The sequence below is a fragment of the Lagenorhynchus albirostris genome, chromosome 21 (assembly GCF_949774975.1).
Source record: "Lagenorhynchus albirostris chromosome 21, mLagAlb1.1, whole genome shotgun sequence".
Classification (NCBI taxonomy): Eukaryota; Metazoa; Chordata; class Mammalia; order Artiodactyla; family Delphinidae; genus Lagenorhynchus; species Lagenorhynchus albirostris.
Genome location: NC_083115.1, coordinates 24,802,239 through 24,824,799, shown reverse-complemented (window position 1 = coordinate 24,824,799; position 22,561 = coordinate 24,802,239). Strand labels below are relative to the sequence as shown.

At 53.0% G+C, this 22,561-nt stretch overlaps 1 protein-coding gene across 1 annotated transcript in view; it reads right to left on the bottom strand.

Annotated features, from left to right (window-relative positions):
* Nucleotides 1-21,753, bottom strand: part of MYOM2 (myomesin 2) — an 81,240-nt gene extending 59,487 nt beyond the window's left edge. The window contains exons 1-9 of the mRNA XM_060136558.1: nucleotides 21,644-21,753; nucleotides 15,594-15,712; nucleotides 14,224-14,382; nucleotides 10,271-10,433; nucleotides 10,003-10,160; nucleotides 8,783-8,875; nucleotides 2,103-2,191; nucleotides 1,966-2,016; nucleotides 1,052-1,216 (exon numbers count right to left, since the gene is read on the bottom strand). Coding sequence (XP_059992541.1) covers nucleotides 1,052-1,216; nucleotides 1,966-2,016; nucleotides 2,103-2,191; nucleotides 8,783-8,875; nucleotides 10,003-10,160; nucleotides 10,271-10,433; nucleotides 14,224-14,382; nucleotides 15,594-15,700 — 985 coding nt within the window. The 5' untranslated portion in view covers nucleotides 15,701-15,712; nucleotides 21,644-21,753. The remainder of the gene's footprint in view (nucleotides 1-1,051; nucleotides 1,217-1,965; nucleotides 2,017-2,102; nucleotides 2,192-8,782; nucleotides 8,876-10,002; nucleotides 10,161-10,270; nucleotides 10,434-14,223; nucleotides 14,383-15,593; nucleotides 15,713-21,643) is intronic.
* Nucleotides 21,754-22,561: the final 808 nt, after the last annotated feature.

Sequence of the window (22,561 nt, the reverse complement as noted above, 5' to 3'; positions counted from 1 at the left end):
ACACACGTCACACACACCACACACACACACGTCACACACACACATATACACACACCACACACACGCCACACACACCACACACACTACACACACACCACACACACACGTCACACACACCACACACACACACATCACACACACACATATACACACACCACACACACCACACACACACGTCACACACACTACACACACACACGCCACATACACACACACACCACACACACACCACACACACATACCCCACACACACCCCACACACACACTACACACACACACACGCCACATACACACACACACCACACACACACACCACACACACCACACACACACCACATACACACACGTCACACACTACACACACACACCACACACACACACATCACACACACTACACACACTACACACACACACACCACACACACAGAGACACACACCACACACACACACACACACACACACACACACACACACACACACCCCACAGCCGCACAGGGCAGCCCATGCTGGCTGGTGGAAGCAGTGGAGCAGGGCCCCGGGAATGGGGCTCCCAGCCCTGCCACTTCCCGGAGGTCGGGGGTAGGGCGAGGAAGTTCCTTGTCTCAGCTGCCCACTTAGGGGGTTGACAACACTTCCCTCCCAAAGACCTGATGAAAATCAAGTGAGTTATCACACTCAGAACAGAGTCGGACGCAATAAGCTCTAATAAATGGTAGCTACTGTTTCAGCAGAGGAAAAACATAAAGACACAGATACCCCGCTCATTCCTCCTAATCACACGGAGACCCTCTTTATGGAGCTATAACAACCCCCCATGACTCATCTACCTCCAGGCCTCCCTGCTAAACCCATTCCCAGGGAAGTTCAAGGTTAACGCAGGTCCAAGCTGCCCCAGGCTCGCCTGCTTTGCCGCCCGCAGCTGTCATGGAGGTGGAGAAAGCGCCAGGTCAACACTAAGGCTCAAATCTCACCATCACCCCAGTGAGGCCGGGGTCCGAGCCCAAGCACGGCAGGTGTGGGCGCAGAGCGTGCAAGAGGCCGCGACACTCACCGTCCCGGTACCACTCGGCCCGCGGCTGCACCCGCTTCAGGTCCGGCGTCACCAGCAGCGTGCACTTGAGAGCCAGCGTCTCGCCTTCCCTCCGGAAGGTGACACCGAATTTCTCCAGAAACTGGACGTCGAAGTGCATGTGCGGGATCACGGAGGGCAGGGGCACTGCACGGGGCAGAGGGCGCGGTCACACGGCGGGCCAGCTGGGCAAAGCAGGCCCCTCACCACCGCCTGCGCTCGCATCCTCACGGGCTGCGCTGTGGCCCGAGCGCCTGTGTCTCTCCCGTTCTCAGGTCGAAGACCCGCCCCCCGGTGTGAAGATATTGGGGGTCGCCTTCGGGTGATTAGGCTGGATGAGGTCGTGGAGGTGGGGCCCGGGATGGGTCAGTGCCCTTGTAAGGAGAGGACGAGACCACAGCCCTTTCTCTCAGCTCTTCATGAGGACACGGTGTCCCACACCTGCTAGCTGGGACGCGGTGTCCCCTCCCTGGTGGGCACCTCGACCTCGGACCTGCAGCCTCCAGAACTGAGGGAAGTAACTGTGTGATGTTCAAGACCCAGGTGTGCTGTTTGTTATGGTGCCCGAGCTGACTCAGCCACTCCTGAAGAATCAGAAAACCAGCGCGGAGTGGAATCTGGTCATTTGTGCCAACGGAGGATGGAAGGCAGAGCGAGCAGGGGGTGCGTGCTCTGAGCCACGTGCAAAGCGTAAAGGGTTTAAATCCTGCATCAGCCCCAAGATGTGTGAGCCCCTGAATCTATGGCAGCGACGGTCAGCACACCGACACCAGCCAGGAGAAAGGGCCTTTTGCAACACAGTTTGAAAAGAGATCTGATGCTTAGAAAATATTTTTCAATGATATGCTATGTCAGTACACATTTTTCTGCACAAAGAAGGAACAGAATCAACTTACCTCTGATCGGGAGCCCCACAGAATGCAACGGCTCCTCGTCACCTCGGAATCCTGCAAGACAGTCCGGCGATCACGGCGGAGAAAGAGGACAGAAGGTGGGGAGACAGCGCCCCATCCCCGCAAGACGGCAGACTCACTTCTCACAACCACTGCCGCATTGGTGGACGCCTGTCCGTGCACGTTTGTCGCCACCGCCGAGTAGGTCGCAGTATCGTCAAAGTCCACCCTTGGAGGGAAAAAAGCAAGACAGCGTCCTGAACGTGCTGTCGGGGGCCGGCCTGGTCTCTGAGAGTCAGTGACCCGAACTCGAGCACAGCCTTCCTCGACAGCAGCTCGTGGGACCTGGACCCCTGGTTCGTGAGTGATTTGTTTGAGAGCAGTGCCCGCTGTGCCCCCGGAGTGAGGTATTAACTACAGACACGGGTGGCGTCTGATCCCGTACGATGCCGTGGCTTTGGCTTTGCGGGGGAAGACAGTGGACTAGCACTTCCGGAAATGCTGAACTGCACTCTCAGAGAGAAGCTTGTATTCCCTCTGGTTCTGTTTGTCTACCTGCAGCATCTGTGGTTTTATCTTGTCAATGGGCAGCTCCAATGGCCTCAACCTCCAGGAGAATCAACCCCACCTCCCTCCCCACCAGGGGTTCCCTGAACAGACCCCCAAAGCAGTGGGATCGCCCAGACAGGAAGCACCCACTCATGGGCGTAACAAAGGTGCCTAGACTGGACCCACCTGAGGCCTCCGGGCCCGGAGCGTCGTGAGGGACGCATGTCCACCCCCGGGAAGGACAATGGCCCAGGGACCGCGGAGCCCAGTTTCTCAGGGGTGGGGCTCCTCAGCTCCCCACATCCATCCCACAGAAGCCGAAGCTTAGCTTCTGGCTATGAACTGTCTTCCCACCAGCTTCCCCCCAAAACTTGACGTGAGGACTCTTACTCAACTGACTCTCTGCTAGTTACTTTCCGTTGGCTACTCTGTATAAAAGTCGCAAGTGCCCAGCAAGACAGTGCTATTACCCTATTCACTTGGAGAGAAAGTAGAGCCTTTAAGAAGTTGGGTAAACAAGGTCCACAAGGCCTTCTGCCATCTCTCCAGGCATGGGCACCACAGGCATAGCGACAAAAACACAGAACAAGTTTACTCAGACTTCACGTTTAGATGCTTTAAGCATCCAGCAACCCAGAGACAAACCCGTTCTTTGGAAGTCCTTCGTCATCTTATTGTATTTTCTATTCCACTTGGAGCTGAAAATAGTTTCTTTGACCAAAACATACAGTGTCTCCAAGAAACGAGAGAGAACATTTCAGGGACCCACGCTACCTGGGAAGAACCCCGTCCCTGCCTCGATGAGGTTCTAATCCAGTTCCACTGCGCCCGGCGATGCCACCTGGCCTCCCGTCATGGCCGCTGCTCAAGGGAGAGAGAGCCGCGACCGCAGATGTTCAAACCAGTGCATTACGTTCAGGCTCACCTTGGAGCGATACAGGCCAACCTCAAGGCCCCTCAACAAAACTGCAGTTCTAGCCTGAACGCATCACATTCCTTTGCCGTGCCATTTCCACGTACACTGCGGGTACAGCGTATCGCCAGGGGCAGAGTAAGAGTGACGGTACAACATGTAAAAATCCCGTAACCATAACACGGATGCTTTCCCCATCACTGGCCATTAATGTTCTCTGCTGATCTACACACACACTGAGCGCGCGCGCGCACACACACACACACACACACACACACACACACACACACACCCCCAACAAACAGGCCACAGCAGCTACCTCTGGGAACACGGCTAGGGCTGGGGGTCTAGGGACGAGTGGAGAATTTCTTCTCTTCCATAACCTTAGGCTTCGCTTGGATTTTTTTTAACCTTGCCCTTGGGTTATTTCTTCTAAACAATGAAACCACTGTGTTTTCATAAACGCATTCTTCAAACAGGAAGTATTCTTCTGGGATTAGCCCTATACCTTGCTCTACAAAGATCCCTCCCCACTAGCGGGACTCACCCTCCCTGCAGACCGGAGGGTTGGGCCGCCCACGGGCATGGGCTGGGGAGTCGGGGGACAGAACAATGCAGGGGAGAGGCAAAGGCTCCTGTACAGACTGCCGCACCAGATCCCCCGACCTGGAGGCTGGGATGGAACCTGACTGTGACACAGACTCAGAAGTAGGAGCCATAAGACAAAAACAGACACCCCACCCAGAGCCGACAGACGGGGCAGCCCAGCACAGGAAGTGGCCCTCCCCCCGCTGGACCTGAACCAAGGCTGTCCCCGGGCCCAGCTGGTCAGCGTCGCTACCCACTGCTGAGTGAGGAGGTTACTGGTGCCTGAAGCACGTCGAGTGCTCGAGAAGACCGTGTACAGACGTCACTCAGAGTGTGTCCATCCGTCACCATAAACCTGTTTCCGTCTTCTTCAATACCTCCCTCAAAGGCCTTTCTGGACGTTACTTAGTCTCGGTAGTTTCCAAACTGTGTCCCATAGTTTTTAAACCAAATCTCCCAAACGTGCTACCAATTTCTTCTTCAATATGAATTTCAGCAGTTTTTAAAACAACAGTAGCAACACACCCTGGACACACCACGTACTGGCCACTCACTGAAGCCCAGACACAGCTCTGTGCCGCGCGCGCGACGGTCCTCAGGCAGAGCTGCTCACGCCTTCCCTGCTTAACTGAATTACACTCTGAGATTTCAAGGTCAAACTTAATGTTCCCATTTGCGACCACTAATCGCTGTGAATCAGGACTTTTCTTCAATATTGTGCAATCAGAATAAAAGCCGGGGCAAAATTATGTTTACTCAGACTATTACAAGACTGCAGTCGTCAGCCGCAAGTTCTGATTTCAGGTCTGTGCCCTCGTCAGGCCAGCCTGATAAGTCTCATCTACTGACTTTTTAACAAATAAACAGTATGTATTTAAAACGTCTCAAATACGTTTATTGAACACCTACACTTTACTTGGGGGACACTGACGATTAAATAAAACAATGCATTTGAAAATACTCTGCAACTGTATAGTACTGTATGAACTGTGTATATTATTCATTGAAATGTATAGCTGAATTCTTGGACTGAAGTTCAAAAGAGGTTCCCTTTCCCTCCCCGGAGAAGGTCCTCTCCTTTGCCTTTACATTCCAATGAAACAGCACGGATTTCTAAGCGTTTTGAGAACTGCAGTGAATTGCTCTCCATAGTTTCTTAGCTGAGAACAGCTGGAGGAACCCAAGAAGGAGGTTTGTGACGCAAAGAAGGGGCAGGAGAAGCCCCAGGCACCAAGCCCACCTGGACAGCAGCGTCTCCCGCCGGAGTCTGAGCTGCTCTTCAGTTGACTCACAGAATTAGGACCCCGGAGGCAGACGTACCTAACACTCTAGCGCTGATAGCCGGTCAGGTAACCAGTTAGCACTTGGTACTTAGCAGGAGGGACCAGGCTGGGGAAAAGGCGCGTTGGAGGCAGGATCTTGGTGCACCACACACGTGCACACCTGCTCACGTGCACCTATCCAGAAGAGAGGCTCCACGGGGCCGTCTGATTTGTAAAGAAGCCCATGCCCCCTAAAAACCTCCAGACCCACTGATTTACTACCACAGACCCCAGGCAGGGCGCACCCGGCTGAGGGAGGATGCAGGCGAGAGTTAGAACTTCCGGTATGCTTACTCTTGTCTCGTTCTTTTTGCACATCTCTTTTGTAAATGTTTTACATTCTATAAAATACAGTAGAACATGTACAGATTATAAACAAACACACGTGCATGTACTGGGGGAGGGCTCATATATATTTGTTGGCTGCCCTTGCAGGGGGTGGGCTGCAGGAAGCATGGCGCCTGGGGGCACCGGACAGAGGACACAGCAAGGGACCAGGCAGGCAGGACTTTGCAGATTCGGAGGAGACTGTGCCCAACTTAAAATTCTGTTCACAGGTCACTTGGAGACCCACATGCCTGACCACAGCCCAGGGGCCCCCAATCTTCCTCTCCTGCCCGACGCCACGCTAGGAGAAGCACTTTGCCAGCCCACAGAGTCTATTTCGAGCCTCTACTTCATGCTGTCAGAAATTGCAAGCGAGTGATTAAGGGGCAAACGGGTTTATTTTCTCTTTGGACCTCATCCCAGAATAGGCAGAGGTGGTATCCTTTGGTCTCAATTTTTACAAACTTCCGTGGGGCACGTTTGCAGCCCAAAGTCTCCATCTGAAGTGCTCCCAAAACCACTCCAGGGGAGAAACTAGTAACACTTCATCTATTTTAAAGAGGGGCAGGCAAACGTTTAAGTGGCACATGAACTTCTCTTGCGTAGTCAGGCCCCATGTACTCAAACTCTAAGTGGTGTTAACACGGGATTTACAACTTAATTCAAAGTAGAATTTGAATATCAAAGTCTAAAAATAAAGTGTAAGAAGAGATTAGCCCTGGAGTCGCCCTGCGAGGAGTGGGGAGCGCAGAGAGGTGAGGTTAGAATAAGACACAAGATAGGATGTTCTAAGCACCTTTATAAAAACGCGAGAGCAGCATGAAAATTCTTTGAAGAAGCAGAACTCACCCTATGAGTCCCAAGAGAAAATCTTATGAGCATATAAAATCGTATGAATTACAGCTTAAATTCGAACAGTACCAAAGGGAACTAAGCTCTCTTTCTGGCACTTCAAGAATTCGGCGACAGTGGCCAAAGAATATTCATAGGAATAAATGTCACTCTTGTAACAGAAAGAGCTCATTCCCCAGCCAGTGGAGCAAAGGAGCCAACATATTCCTCACCACTTAGCCGGCCACAGGTCAGATGATGGTAACTCAGCAGTTTGGAATGAACAGCTGAGGTCAGCTGTAATTTGCGGGCTTCCCCCTGGCTCTTTTTTCTGAAGACTCTCTACATTTCATCTGTTAAGAATGTCCCAATGTGGGTAAGAATACTGAGAGAAAAGTTAGTCTCAAAAATTTCCTTGTCCCAAATTCCTTAACTCTTGGCAAGCTGAGGCAAACTCCACGTAATATATCTGAGGACACCTGGATATATTGGGGCCTCACTGATTTAGTTCTCATGGTTCAAAGCTTCTCTTATTCCCAGTACAAATTTAAAAGTTGCCAACGTAGTGTGAACAGGACTTTTTCATACTTGAGAAAGGGAATTCGTTTCTCTTTACAAAATGATGACTAAAATTCAGCTTGCAAACAAACCAGTTGCTAGGGCATCCCAGGTTAGAAGAGTCACCCCACACACACACCAAATAAAAATACTCTTCAAAAGAAGGAAAGTTTCTCTTTCTAGATAGTATGGCTTACTGCCTGTGGAAATTTCTGGAAATTTTGGAAATTGAAGGAAAGTGGGATGCCTAGACCCCGCCCACTCTCAGCCTTCCGCACCCCAGCTGACGCAGGAGCCCCCAACCCTGGGGCTGATTCCGACCCCTCTTTTTCACTGACACCCACATCCAATCCATCAGCAAATCCTACTGCTCTAACTTCAAAATCGGTCCCCGCCCACCTCACTGGTTCCACCTCATCCACGGCGGTCCAAGCCCCACCATCTTTCTTGAATTTCGGCCAAGCTGTCCAAGTCTGCCCTACTATCCATTCGCAGTCAGTGACCCTTTGGAAACAGATCTTTCACTTCCCCTTTGCCCCCAGTAACAGCCTTGTGACGGTTACAGGGTCCGGGGTGATCTTCACGGCGCTGGTGACACCTCTACCCTTCTGTCCTATGACTCCCACCAACTGCTGCAGCCCTGGGGTCCTGAAGCTCCTTCTCGGAGCCTCCGCCCCACGCATCTGTCCCCTCCTCCATCCCCTTAGATGTCTTCTCCTCTAAGGCCTGCCTGGCCCCCCTTTAACACCACACCCGCCCCAGCCCCAGGCCATATGCCCTGACCCCTGCACCCAGCATCGTCACCCTGATCTACTGTATGATTCCCTTCTTATTACACTTAAGGCTTGCCGCCATGTTCTGGACCTCCAAGTCAGGAATCGAGGTTTTGGTCGCTTTAACACAAGTTCCTAGACTGTGTGGGGCACAGAGTAGGTTCTCAATAAACAGTGCCAGTGGGGCCCATGGCGCCAGGGCCTCCAGCTTTTTCTAAACAGCCTCAAATGTACCTAGAGAAACAAGGCTATGACTCGACACAAATTTTAATCTTAACTGTAACCTGTTAGCCTCTGTCCTAATTAATCTGCATAATGTTACGATCTTTTTTGTAGAAAATAAAAGCTGTGTATACAGAAAAGCAGAGAGTAGATGAACAGCGGAATCTCACTTTTGTTAAAAAAAAAAAAATCAAAACGTGCTTGTACGGTTCTACACGTGTGTTGTGTAAGGGAAACGGCAGTGCTGTAAGTACACCAAAATCCCGACCCTGGAGGCTGGAAATACGGATGAACTTTACCTTCTTTTAGTTATCTGTATTTACTGCATGTTTTCAATTTGCTACGAGAAGAAAATAAAGGTCATGTCTCCTTGAAGAGTTGAGCTTAGGAACCGTTGCCCAAACCTGCAGGAGATGCAGCCCGGCTGCTGAGCAGGCTGTGAGGGTGTCTGTGCGTTTCCCCGTGGCCCTCACACCTGGCACTGTCGTCCTTCCTTAGGCCATTTTCTCCTTTCGTTCCCAGAACAGGAGCCCCGCAGAACCAACCACTGAATCCACATCCCTCTGGCCTGACCCCAAGGAAACAAAGGGAAGCCTCTACCACCCATATTTAACTCAGAAACACCAGGAACGTCACGCGGAATCCAGATGTGGTGTGAGCTGCCCGCCGCTTCTGTGTTTGGGAGGCTGCTCACCTGGGCAGGTGCTGGGGCGCGGCCGTGCCCGCCAAGCCCTTACCTGTTGATCTCCAGCGTGTGCACCCCGTACTTGCTCTCAATCTTGTACTTTCCCGGCTCCCCTGCCTGGCAGATCAAGCTGCCGTCTTTATACCTGAAAGAGGGAAACACCTGTCTGAGCGTAAAGGCCGACTGGCTGTTTTGCACGTGTCCCCACCTTCCTGTTTCCCATCCCCCGCCGCCCCTTGTGGGCAGGCGCGCGCGCACACACACACACACACACATGCAGCACACTTTCGCTCTGCTTCTGCCTGATTCACCACTCGGATCGCAGGACGGGAGCAGCTACGGGAAAGGCTCAGAGCCCACTCTCAGCTGTTTAAGGGGAGGGGGCTCTGGCAGGACTCAGACTACCTGGGCAACCCTCAACCTGCATGGGACAGAGCGTGGGCCAAAGGTCCCCCGGAACTTGTCAGGAACTCTGGATACATCACTCCAAGGACAAACGTAGCCAGTTGGTTAGGCCCTGGCCCAGCCTCTGGAGGGAGGCCGCGGTGTAGCTGGAGTGCACGTGGAGAGACCCAACTGCTCTGCACCCTGCCTGGAGGAGGTTGGCCTCGGTGTCCCCCCAGGACAGCAGGGCCACGGCTCCCCCTAGGGCAAGGGTGGGCGGCTCTCAGCCTCCCCGGCCCACCCCGTGAGCAGCCAGAGAGCGGAGGCACTACTTTTCTGCTCTGCTGCTGAGAGCCCTAACCCAGGACGCACGTGAAAGCACGGTGTTGTGGCCAACGACAGACCCTGGGGACTCGGTACCAGCAAGTGGGAAAATAAATGAACATACAAGTGAGTTTTAGCAACATACGTTGAAACTAAAAGTGTCGTCCGTGGGGCTTATTTAATTTTCAGCGTCACGAGGCTCGAGGAACCCTCTCACTGTGGTTCCAGAGCCTTGGAGTTTAGGGTCTCCACGTACATGAGTAAAAGCGGAGCTGCAGGTAAACACAGGTCATTTCCGGGAACCTGGTTTTCAATAAAAGTCCTCTGGAAAATCATTTGGGTCAATTGCACTAAAATGAAAACGCCTGCCTAGGATTTCCAGGGGCCCCTCCGTGTTTTCATGCACGCATTTCCTGGTGAGTTTCAAGAGCATTGGTCCCTGGAGTAGGTGCCGCGCGCTCCCTGCAGGTTGATCTTCTCCACCCGCTCAGGTGAATCAACGGGTGCAGATCCTTCAAAGGAAGAGCAGCAGGGCCTCCGCCCCTGGGAGGCGCCCCCACTCACCACTGCACCACGGGGGTTGGGAAGCCCTGCACGGTGAAGCACAGCTTGACAGACATCCGCTCCCAGATGGTGTGTGACCGGAGCTGCACCAGGATCTCGGGGGCTCTGTTCAGCCGCTCCTCACGTAAGTGCCTCTCCCAGGCCAGACTGTCGTCCACCTGCCCCGGGAAGCAGCGCGTCAGGGTGCCAGGGGCGCGAGGCTCCCGCCACCAGGCCCGCGGGCATCGTGCTGACGGCACAGCTGCACCCGGCACCCGCCCACCCCTACCGCGTGCTGCAGGGCGTATCTGTCCACGTGCTGCAAGGCGTATCTGTCCAGCTTGTCCCGCGCATGGGTGCGGGCCAGGTGCACGTCCTCCTCCAGCTGGGCCAGCTCGCTGAGGAAACGCTGCCGCTTGGCTTCCCCATAGGAAGCCACCAGTGACTGGTACCTGCAGAAGCCAAGACGCCACAGTATTCTCGGGACACGTGCAAATGGCATGTGGTCACTGAGGGCCTGGGACCAGACACGCGGTCCCCGGGGACTTCCTAAGTGGGCTCGAGGAGAGGGTGGGAGAGAAGCTACTTCTGCTTCTTTTGCAAGCTCTCCTCTGTGCCGCGACTCACAGGACCCACTCGTTTTCCTTAGAGGCTGCCGTTTCTGAGTGAATTTAAGACTGAAGTGAAGCCTTCTGAACTAATAGATTCAAATTAAGAAATAAGTCTGTATTCTAGAAAAAGTAAAAGGATACAGTCAGCAGCTTCTTAATCTGTCGGGGCAGAGAAATGAGGGGCACCTCCTTTCTGGCCCGAGGGCCACCTCTATGGGCTCCACAGCTTACATCCTGGCACTGCCTGGCCCAGCGGTGCGTCCAGCCACCCTGTCACCCCTCCCCGGCCCCATCCCCTCCTTCACCACCGCGTTCCCGAGGCCCCAGCAGAGCCAGAGGCTTGCTGTTCCCTGGGCTGCTCGGGAAGGGAAAACGGCAGCATCACGTGTACAGCCGGGGAGGCGGGGACCAGGTGGACGTGGCTCATAAAGGTGAGGTGTCAGACTGGAGGACTTCCTGCTCTGTGTGGCCCAGCGGCGTGGGGAAAGCCGTCCTAGAACCCGGGCAGCTCCCCCCCATCCCCAGCCTCTCCCGCAGCCCTGACTACCAGTTTGCGCTTCTCCAGACACAGCGCAAATCGCAGGCCTGGTGTCAGGTGTCCGGGAAGTTGGAGATTGAACACAGAATTTCAGGAAACTCTGCAGCTTCTTCAGGCAGAACCGTGGAGACAGGAACTATAATACAAGCTAAACCCCGAGCCAGTGTTGATTCAGTCTCGTCTTCACTTCCGACCAGCCCAGCCCAGTCCACACCTGCCTGCGTCCCCTCCCCGGACACACACCCACAATCTCCTCGCCCCTCCGGCCTTTCCCCACACCCTCTGCTCATGGTGATTCTCCACGGAGGAGAACAAGCGTCTAGGTTTTAGGCACAGGTGCACACCCGTCACATCACCCTAATCCCAACTGCCCGGCTCCCCTTCACTCTTGGAGGCACACGCACAGAAATGATTTTGTAGGTCCCGGTGGGAGAAACAGCGAGCGCTTTGCTAAGAGGGCTCGCAGGAACCGAGCTTTCCTGTCTGCAGTGAATCCCACTAAATGACAGCGTAAGCAAAGGCAAATCTCTATTCGTGCCGCAAACTGTCCTGATAAGCTTAAAGGATCAGAAGTCCCACCTGGGCCTCGTTTAGAATGTCTATGTGAATTGTACTTGTCAATAGCACCGCCAGTCCCGAATGTTTTATAATAAATATTAGAACTAGAATTGCTCCCCCTGGCCGGCCCAGCCCCAAATACTGTGATCTGGGACATTGAGAAGGCACCCCTGCTAGTCTGTGATGGGGTGACTGTGACACTGCCCCCTTGTGCAGAATGATGTCACTCATCGTGCATTTGCCCTAAAGACAAGCCCCTCCGACAGCTGCATAACGCAGGGAGGCCCACTTTTCACAGGACAGAAGTAGAGGCGTCAAAGGACATTTCTAATCCCCTGTATCTTCCAGGAGGACATTTCCAGACCCTTCAGGGCACACCGATGCCTCACTGGTATTTATTTTACATGAAGACACAGCTTAACTCAAACTGATGAACCCATAACTTCATCTCTCTCCAAGGACCGATTTGTCCTGTAGGTTAAACTCATATCTGCCACAGGAGGTAAGGAATAAATGCGTACTTTCAGGAAGGCCAGCAAGAGTAGTGAATTATCATAATAAGGACTGGAATTCATCGAACTCCTCAAATCACCCTACACCGGGCTCCCTCGAATGGCAGGGACAGAGCAGGGCTTGCGATAAAATCTCCACTAACTCCGGCCCCGCTCACCAAAACCTCCAATTACTTAGATTTACTTTTAAAGGAGGAAAGACCTAATTTCAATAAGACCTTTCACATGGGAGATATGCACATGGGTTGTGAGAATAAAATACTGTGAGGGTCCTAAAATGCAGAATCCCAAAGCATGGGTGCTGGGCTCCGTGGAGAGCTGACACAGCCCTGACCTATATCCACTCTGCTTGCCCAGAGGGACTGACATTTACCCTGGGCTCCAGGGACACAGTAACGTTATAATCAGTCATCAAGAATCAAAATACATTCTTGAGTCAGATTTGCTATTGTAAGAGTAGCTTCATGTGTTTTAGGAAGATTTCCAACAGCCAGGATTGTCACAAAAGTCATTTTTGCTGAACCACGTCAATCATGGTAACCCACTCCCCTGACTGTTCAGATTAATACAAGCTTCCTTTCCCCATTTATTTCACCCCAGGAAACTGAGGAGTAGGAACTTTATGGGATAAGATCACACCAAGGTATAACTGATTAAAATAAAATTATAAAGCTCTGGTCTTCTCACTCCCTGTGCCAAAACCTTAAGCATAGTAGAAGCCTTTCTGAAATAATCCAACACATAAAAACCGAGCTCCTTAATGTACACATTCTGAAGTGATTCTTTCACAAAAGAAGTCTTCACTTGACAATAAAATAAATTTTCAGGGCAAAATTCCCATAAGGCATCTAAAAGATGATTCAAAATTTTTTTTAAATAAAGGCTAGGGCTTTCCCTGGTGGCACAGTGGTTGAGAGTCTGCCTGCCGATGCAGGGGACGCGGGTTCGTGCCCCGGTCTGGGAAGATCCCACATGCCGCGGAGCGGCTGGGCCCGTGAGCCGTGGCCGCTGAGCCTGCGCATCCGGAGCCTGTGCTCCGCAATGGGAGAGGCCACAGCAGTGAGAGGCCTGCGTACCGCAAAACAATAATAATAAATAAATAAAGGCTAATCTTTTCAGCTATACAATATTTTCACTAAATAGATTCCTTAGTCATAGTGCAACTTTCAGACTGAAACATGTTGAGCGAAATCTCATTTTCCTTCCAGTTTTGAGTGTTTTAGCGATACAGAGAAAACTTTCTAGAAGTGAGTAGGAGGAGAAGGTGAGGGGTAAAAAACAGAGCAGCTACGAAATGAAGCATACATGAGATGCTCAAGTCCTCTGCTCTGAAAAGATCCAAGGCAGTTGACCACCTGTTCCTCTTGATCTGGAAATAATTTTAAGACCGATGTTCTTAGTCACCCACCCCATTCCTGTGACATATTCCCCATGAGCTGAGTCTGTAGAAATGTGAAGCATGAGGGTCTACAGGACCCCCTCCCTTCAGCTCTGTGTCCACACGGACACGTGGCTGGAATCCCGGCCTCTCTTTGGAAGATTCCCCACTCATGTCTCAAGCCGCACAGCTGTTCCTTAGTAGCCGAAGAGGCTGGTGGTGGAAATTCGAAAACTCCGACTCAGCCCTTTAGGTCCTGAGGCCTCCGAATGGGACCAGCGTGCTTTCTGGGGAAAGGGAGTGAGTCTGGGGGCAGAGGACAGAGGCCTGAGGCCAATCCAGCTGCAACGTGTGGACAGTGGCCGTGGGTCCTCTGGACCGCAGGGTTCTCTTCTGCACGAGGATGCAGAAAATCCATCCCCCGTCGTTTCCTTGTCGGGATGAATCAAGACGATGACGGTGGAGAATAAGAATCGACTGAAAGCGGTCGTGCGTGGCTTTCACTGCAGCAAGTGTTCCCTTCCCAGTTTGCACACGTCCCCTTTCAGCTATGCCCCCGCCCCCCCCACCGCCTCATTCTCTGACTGCAGAGCCCCTGCCCAGGCCCCAGGGCAGCGCACGGCCCCCGGCCCCCGGGGGCGTTACCTGTGCTTCCTTTCCTGCTCGTCCTCTTCCAGCGCGGAGCTCACCTTCCTGGCACACAACCTGCAGGTGGTCCCCCCCGGTGCCGTCTGGCTGGACTCTCTCTGCGAGGACGACTCCTGAGTGACAGATTTCTGGGAAGATGTCTGGGTGGAAGCGCGCCTTGGCGAACATGGGAAAAATCACATGTGGTGGAGAAGTGTAAAAATGCATCGTCACAAACAACATCACGCCCCCAAACCATCCTCGAAATGCAGGGCACCCACACCTGCACATGCGGACACACACACATGCACATGCCTACAGGCACACCTGCATGTATGCGCTCACTTGCACATGTGAACACACACACACACACCCCTAAGTGTGGCCTCCAGCCCGACTGCACAGGCCCATCCCCCACAGGGACGTGCCCCCAGACTCAGCTGCACGACACCCCTGCCCCTCCCTCAGGCCAGCCAGTGCCTTCCAGGCCCTTTTGGCCTGAGGCCATGATTATATATATATGTATATCTTAAGGGATCCGAAGCTCCCTGAGGCTGCTGGGAGGGGCACAGAATGTTTGGCTCTGTTTGTTACCAGGATGGCAGCTAAGCACAAAGGACCACAGGCGGTTCTAAATACAGGGGCCGGGGACGGGGACCTGAGGCCGGAGCCTGTGCCCGGCGTCCACCTCCTAAATTAACACCGGGGAAACGTGGGCGGCCAGGGCATGTGCCACTGGCCCCTGCAGACGCAGAACCTCAGAAACTCACAGATGAGCCTGCGGCTTGACACCAGCCTATCAGGCCGTGAACGAAAAGTCTACCTTTTGCGACATTATTATTAACGTAGCAAAATTATCATTGAGATGGGCTTCCATCCCATCTTCACTCGGCCCCCGTTAACTTCTCTCCCACCGACATTCTTTCCCATGGGTTTCCTTCTCACCGCCCTCGCTGTTTGGTGACCTTTCAGATTCTAGCTCTGGAAGGCATGTGAAGAAGAGTGAAGTCAAGGAGCAATTACTGAAGGTCCACGACTCATGAGCTAAACCAGGGGCTAAGAGCCAGTCTACCAGGACCTGCCGGGATCTCCCGGATTTGCCGGGATCTCCCAGGATCTTCCAGGACCTGCCAGGATCTACTAAGATCTGCCAGGACCTGCCACGATGCCATGCAGTGCCCCACATAAAGTTTGCTGTGCAGCCGGGTCAGCCACGTTCCCCGTCTGGCTCTGGACACAGGCATCGGGGAGCACGGCCCTCCCTACCTCCCCGGCTAAACCAGTTCACCTCCAGTCTTCAGGGGACTGGATAAAGCTTCTTGCCTTGAAAGTCAGACAAAGCTCGTCATCAAGGCTCGGCCTGCCCCCATCAGTGAATTACAACTTACTTTTTCGCTGCATATTCATCCACAAGGTACCTTGTTTGAATATTACGGTATGACTGGTCAAAGTGTTTGTGTCTCTTTTGGTAGAAGGGCACGGCAACAAGCGACATCTTTGTGGACACCTAGGAAAAAGAGTAACAAACAGAGCAGAGGTCCTGGAATTTCTAAAGTAATCAGGCTCCTGCAATTCACACTAACCTTTTAGGTTGTTCCAAAGAGGAAAATCAACTCCAATTAGCAAAACCCTTGTGGGGGAAGAGAATTTAAGAAAGAGTCTATAAGAGGAAATAATCCTGGACGCCTATTAAGTTCCCTGGGACCTGACTTCATTTCTCGTTTGCTTCCATAAAAATCAGAAGATTGAGCCGCACGTTTCACTTAATTGTAAACTCACCCAATGTCTATAAACTACCTAGTTTGTTTAAGGCAGCCGTGAAAAGCAATGTGAGCGATAAGAATAAAAATAATTAAAGCACAGGTCACAGAAGTAAACAAACAGAATACAAGAGAGGAGGAGATAAGAGCAAAGGAGACACAAAACGTGCTGGGAAGTAACGGGGGAGCACATGGCCCAGGGCCACGGCAGTCAGAGGCCCTGAAGCAGGTGACATTTGAGAAGAGCCCAATGGACTGGGGAGGTGATGGGTGGAGCTGGGGCGGGCAGAGGGCATCCCAGGGGCAAAGTGGGAAGCAGGAAAACCCTGGGGCTCAGGATCTCGGGAAAAGCAGACAGGAAACGTCGCCCCGGAGAGCATGCAGCCGCATGGAGGTTTCGGCATCCACGCAGGAGGTGAAGACTCTCCTGCTCTGAAGGGGGGTTTGAGAACAGAACGGTCTCCAGGAAGCCTTCCAGACCCAGTCCCCTAAAATCCCGTCTCACTGGCTACTTGTCGGCCTGCTTGGTTGGGCGGGGCAGGCCTGGGGCTGAGCCCAGCTCCAAAGTCTGGGGGATGCCGGGAAGTGAGCGCTCTTTGGCTAAATTCTCCCCAAACAAGAAGTCTTCGAGACCCACCCTGCAGCAAGGATGTGGGGATTTGAAGCCGTGCAGGTATTAGACGGCCGTTTGCTGCACGTGTTCACCCAAATAAGTAAAATGCCAACTTACCGGGCTGCTTGACTCTCTCTAAAAAGGGACGCAGACAATGTCCCTAAATCCCTGTGATTTTTTTTTTTTTTTTTTTTTTTTTTTTGCGGTACGCGAGCCTCTCACTGTTGTGGCCTCTCCCGTTGCGGAGCACAGGCTCCGGACGCGCAGGCTTGGCGGCCATGGCTCACGGGCCCAGCCGCTCCGCGGCATGTGGGATCTTCCCGGACCGGGGCACAAACCCGTGTTCCCTGCATCGGCAGGCGGACTCTCAACCACTGCGCCACCAGGGAAGCCCGCCCTGTGATTATTAACCTCCCAAATTAAGGGGCACAAGAACTCCTCCAAACCTGAGCTCCATTTTTGTCCTCTGTGTTGAAATTGGAATAATCTGCCCCGATTTAAAGAAGGATCCTTAGGAGGCCCCACAGCACAGCCCCAGGGGACACGGGGGTGGAAACGGGCAGAAAATGCCAGGTCCTGTCCTGAGACGGGCCCTCACCCTCATTCCTCATTGCAGCGCACACCTCTAAGCAAACGTTAGAAAACCTTACAAGCATAGAATTTGCTCGAAGTCTATGTCTCAGGATCCGTTCCCTTTAGACTGTGATTTTCTAGAATCACAGAATTATAGAGCTTGGAAAGATCCTTGGGGATTATCCAAACCCCTATTCTATGGGGGAGGACGAGTGGGGCAGGGGACCCGACAGCCAGAGGGGAGAAGTGAGTTCCCTAAAAACATACAAAAAGTGCCTGCCCATCCAGAGGCCACCAGACTTCTCTTTCGGGGTCTTCTATACTTCTCCACACTAACTCACCTCAAAATTCCCTCCTAAAAACCAACTACCACGTCTCCATTGAGGGTCCAGCGTGTGTCTTGTGGCTGGCATACATTTGACTATAAATATATAATAGGATGCTGCACCTCAAAGAACCCAATAAAAACATACCCCCTCCATTTCACCCCCGGTTTGAAAGAGGTACCATAACGTTGAGGTCAAGTGCACAGGTTTTGACACCTGACAGGCCTAGGACTGACTTCCGACTCCAGCGCTACTGTGAAGTGACCTTGGGCTGACCTATCATTTCTCTATCTTGGACGTTCTACTGAATCTGCACGGTGCTGGCAACGTGCTTGGTAGGGAGGAACAAACAACTGGGGGCCGCCCCTAGCACACTATCGTTGTTTGTTGCTGTTAAGTTGAATTCTGCAGGTGTCTGAAAACACGCACTTATCACTTTAACACTTGCACAATATCCTCGACTGCATCTCTGGGATTTTCCAGTGAGTTACTCAGGGTGAATCTTCAAGGAAAGCTTTCGCCCATAAGGTACACACTCCGTTGCTGGGGACAGGTCACTGGATTGATGTGTTGGGGCACACGGGTCACCACTTGGAGCCAGTTTCATCCAGACGCCTTCTCCCATCACCCCTGCACTCACGGAGGAAAAGTCAGCTACAGCAGAAAAACCCAGAACAGCCCCTGCACCTGCTGTTGCACCAGTGGTCCTGTCCCGTCACAATATTTACTTACATCTGTGTGGAGTCACCCTGCAGATCCGGGTGTGTTTCTTGGCAGAGGGAAGAATCCAAAAATGGCCTAGGTGACCGGAGAGGATAAGCTATCTCGACATGTGTAGAGTGTGGCAGCTAGCACCCTCAGAGCCCCCCCTTGGTGGGACCCTGCTCCTGCTCAGAGCCAGCGACCTGCGGGCTCCGAGTGCAGTCAGCACCCGGCGTGTCCTGGGCTGATGTGATGCCAGTGTGGCCGCTGAGTCCTCACGCCTCCTGCCGGGAGCAGGCGCTTTGCGGCGATCAGGGGCAGGGCCGGAGTCGAGCGCATGTGGTTCCCACGCTCTCGCTCTGACCGTGGACTTGCTGGAGGTACGACCCCCAGGACACCATGGGACCGCGGCGGTACCCAGGGCTCAGCCCACGTGATTCTCTGCTAACTGAGTGGACATGATGCTGACCCACCCGCACTTGGAGCACCTGCCCTGCCCCGCGCCGGCCAAGCCTGGACCGGGGGGCCATTGCATTTCAAGGACAGAGACATCTTAGGGACGCCTGCTCCGGGGAAGGCAGCAAACTCCCACCTTCTGTGCATGGGGCCCCCTGCCCGCACTCACTGACTGTATGAGCCTTAAGCCCAGCCCAGGTGCACAGGAAGGGCCACCACACAGCCCAAGCCCAAGCCCACGCCAGGCCACCCATTTGGGCTCTGCTCAGTGGACCTCAAATTCCAGAACCTGGGGACTTCCCTGGTGGCACAGTGGTTAAAAGTCCGCCTGCCAATGCAGGGGACATGGGTTCGAGCCCTGGTCCAGGAAGATCCCACATGCCACGGAGCAACTAAGCCCGTGAGCCACAACTACTGAGCCTGCGTGCCACAACTACTGAAGTCCGTGCGCCTAGAGCCCGTGCTCCGCAACAAGAGAAGCCACCACAATGAGATGCCCACGCACCACAACAAAGAGTAGCCCCCACTCGCCGCAACTAGAGAAAGCCCGCGTGCAGCAAGGAAGACCCAATGCAACCAAAAATAAATAAATAAAATTAAAAAAAAAAATTCCAGAACCTGCCCGGGTGTCCCTGTCCCCACTGGGGACCTGCAGACAGGGGGGAGGACGCCTCGTGGAAGCGAGTTCCCTGCAGGCTCAGCATGGGCTCCGACCCCCCTCAGCCTGGGGCCGTGAGGGGCGTGGCCAGCTGTGCTAGGGGGACCCCACCGAGAGGAGGGCGTGGCGGGCGGTGTGCACAGAGCTCCCTCCACTTTCTCCTCTTTAGGGAAACGACCCCCAGCTGACGCCTCAAAACACAGCGAAGACAGCGGCCCCCAGCACAGTTCTGGGGGGTGAGTCCCGCATGGAGGGGGTGTCGGGGGCGGGATTCCAGCGCTGACCCTGCCGCCCACCCAGCTCTCGGGGCTCAGTTTGTTTTGCTGAGAACAGAGGGGCCAGAGGAGGAGGCAGGAACATTCCTTCAAGCGCGCCAGAGGCGCCTGGATCTGTGGCCAAGTTTAAAACCACCGGAGGCAACACTGCTCCGCCCACTGACCGCCCTCAAATACCACAGAAGCAGAGTCGACCTTGATGAAACACACAGGTTCTGGTGTTTTCAGCGATCGTGAGTGACTTTACACAACTTGAGATGCGTCACCTTATTCTGTCCTGGTTCGAATCTCGACCTTTCCTATGAGGAAACCGCTTCAGGTGATGAAACTAACCCTCAGGTCACTGGTTCCCGGTGACGAAGCCAAATTTCCATCCCGGCGTCTGACTCGGCACCGGCCTGCTTCCCACCCACCATCGCTCCTGACACCTTTGGGAATCATGACACTGAAATGAAACACGAGCCTGTCAAGCACTGGGGGCCGTGCGTCCGTGACAGGCTCCATCCTAATCCCTTCCTGCGAGGACTATTTGGAACCGATCTCTCATGTCACCAAGAAGGGTTTTAATCTGTGAAAACGTTTTCAATGAAAACACATTACCTTCCACTTAATAAAAGAAATTGTTGTTTGTGCAGCTAAAGTTGTTGAAGTCCATGAACACACCAAGTTAAAGCTCTTCTGGAGAAACAGAAAGGGTACAGTTGGTCCACAGCCCCAAGGAACTATGCCCTCAGTTCCCAAGACGGGTTCCATTCACATCGGGGACTACTTTCCCCAAGGTTTTTCCAAACTACTCAGCTCCAAAAGTAAATATAACTGAGCACAGCATAACTCTCAAAATCCTCACCATCCGACGTGGCCTGACGTCTAACGTCTGTCAGCCAGCTTCCCAAGTGTCCCCCAAAGAGCCTCTCAGCCCCAGGACTGAATGTCTTAGCAGGTCGCTCAGCTACCTCTCTCCCTGAAGCTCCAGGGTTCTTCCAGGGAGCCTGACCCACCCGGGCCCAACGCTTAAGCAGGATCAAATTAGATGGAGAGACAAGATAATGCGCTGCTTCCTGGACAGAAGCTTTCCAGCAACCCAGCGACTTACCACATTTTTCATAAATGGCGAGAATTAAAAACAAATCAACGGTGACACAAATATTTCATCCCATAAACTTTACCCTTGTTTTCATGACGCACAGGCACATGGGTGAAGGTCCCTAATTCAGAGTTAGCATCATGCGAATTCGCTGCACATAGAACCCAGACTTAGTCCAGTAAATAGCTACTCTAAATGATCTTTGCTGCGTGTGCTCTTCGACGCCTGTCTTACTTCTACTCAGTGAGGAAGGACCTTGAGACCAGGAGGTGGAGAGAGCTAAGCATTTCCAGGCACTGAGACCCCACGTTCCTGCCTCACTGCCCCTCCCGGGCCTCCTGGGTGCAGGCATCCAACTCCACTGCATTTTTCTGGGGCAGCGTTTCAAGAGCATGACCAGAGGAAGCTCAGGCTCTCTTAGGGAAACTGAGCCTGAAAATCCTGCAGGATCATAACGCATGAAAAAGCACAAAGGAGAAAAGCATCACTGTGAGGGGAGAACTTAGAAACAGTGACAAGAAGTACTGTTTTTGTCCCCTGCCCTAGATGCTACAGTCAGGTCTGAGCTGAATAGCCCTGCTTTCTTTCTGTTTCTCTTAAGAAAATATCCAATTTTATTTCACACCATTTCAAACCTGCCCTCTCCTGACAGAGGCTCTCATTTCTGTGACTTGTGAAAATTGCAGACATCCATCAACCAACTCAGGGACCAAAAGGAGATGCTGCAAAAACGAGGGCTAAAGTGCGAGGGCTGGGAAGGGGCTCAGAACCTCCTAACAACACAGAAAGTATTCGAATCCAGTCAAAGAAACCCAGACCTTGGCTCTAATTACTGGCTGGTTTTCTGCATGGAGCGGAGTTCGTTGGTTCCCATGGCTTCACCCTGACACCCTCTGCTTAGGAAATCTGAGTGCAGCCGGCTTCTGCACGCTATCCTTCCTTCCTCCAAAGCCTCACATCAGGAAAGGAAAGAAGCAGAGGAGAAACTCACCCAGAGAGAAAGGAAGGTGGCGAAGAGGAGACAGCGTCTGCCTCACGGGCTCACCGGGCTGCAGGCTCCGGCCGAGGGAAGCAAAGCACGTCTCCCTCCAAACGTCCAGCCTCCCTCCCATTTATGGCTGAGGAGATGCTATTTATAGACCCTTGGGAAGCCTGGCCCCTCGCTGATACCTGCATCATAAATCATCAGCCTGCTCTTAGGAGGGAAAAAGTTTCATTCGAGGCGGAAAAATCGAAAAGTGAAAAGCATCCTTCCCGACTCGCAAAGTGCATTTCTCACGCCCAGGAAACTGAGGAAGCAGCTACCGACCGAGAAAAAGAGGGCAGGGCCCTGACATCCCCCGCCCGCCCTCCCCAGACTCCACTGCACCCCGAGCATAAATTCGCAGACATATCTTTAATGCTTTGGGGCTAAAGTTTCCCTGGTACCTAAACGGACGCTCGCAGATGAGTCTCTAACACAGACCTGATTGCAAAAGCATTTTCACTGTTTTGACACCAAATCCCGAGAGTGCTGTTAGCCGTGGATGGAGGGAAGGTGGCCTCTGGGGTGCGTGTGTGTGTGTTTGGTTGGGTTTTTTAAAATTTATTTCAGAGGTGACTCAAGCTCTGACTTGGTTTCATCCTGGGGTTAATTTAGCCAGAACTTCTACCTAAAAGAGGACCCATGCCTAGTCGGCAAGTTACGTCTTATTTATAGTTATTACCACCGGCGTGCGCGGCATCTAACCCGCCCAGATGACTGCAGGGTGCAGCATGTGTCCAAGTATAAATAACACACGACTGGCATGATTGATCAGGGCTGTCACAGGGAGCCTATCGCCGAGAGGCGGGCCGAGTCGGGATGCCCCGCCTCAGAGGCCAGAGCTGACTGCAGCCATGTCCCAGGCTCAGCTGCAGTGGGGCTGTT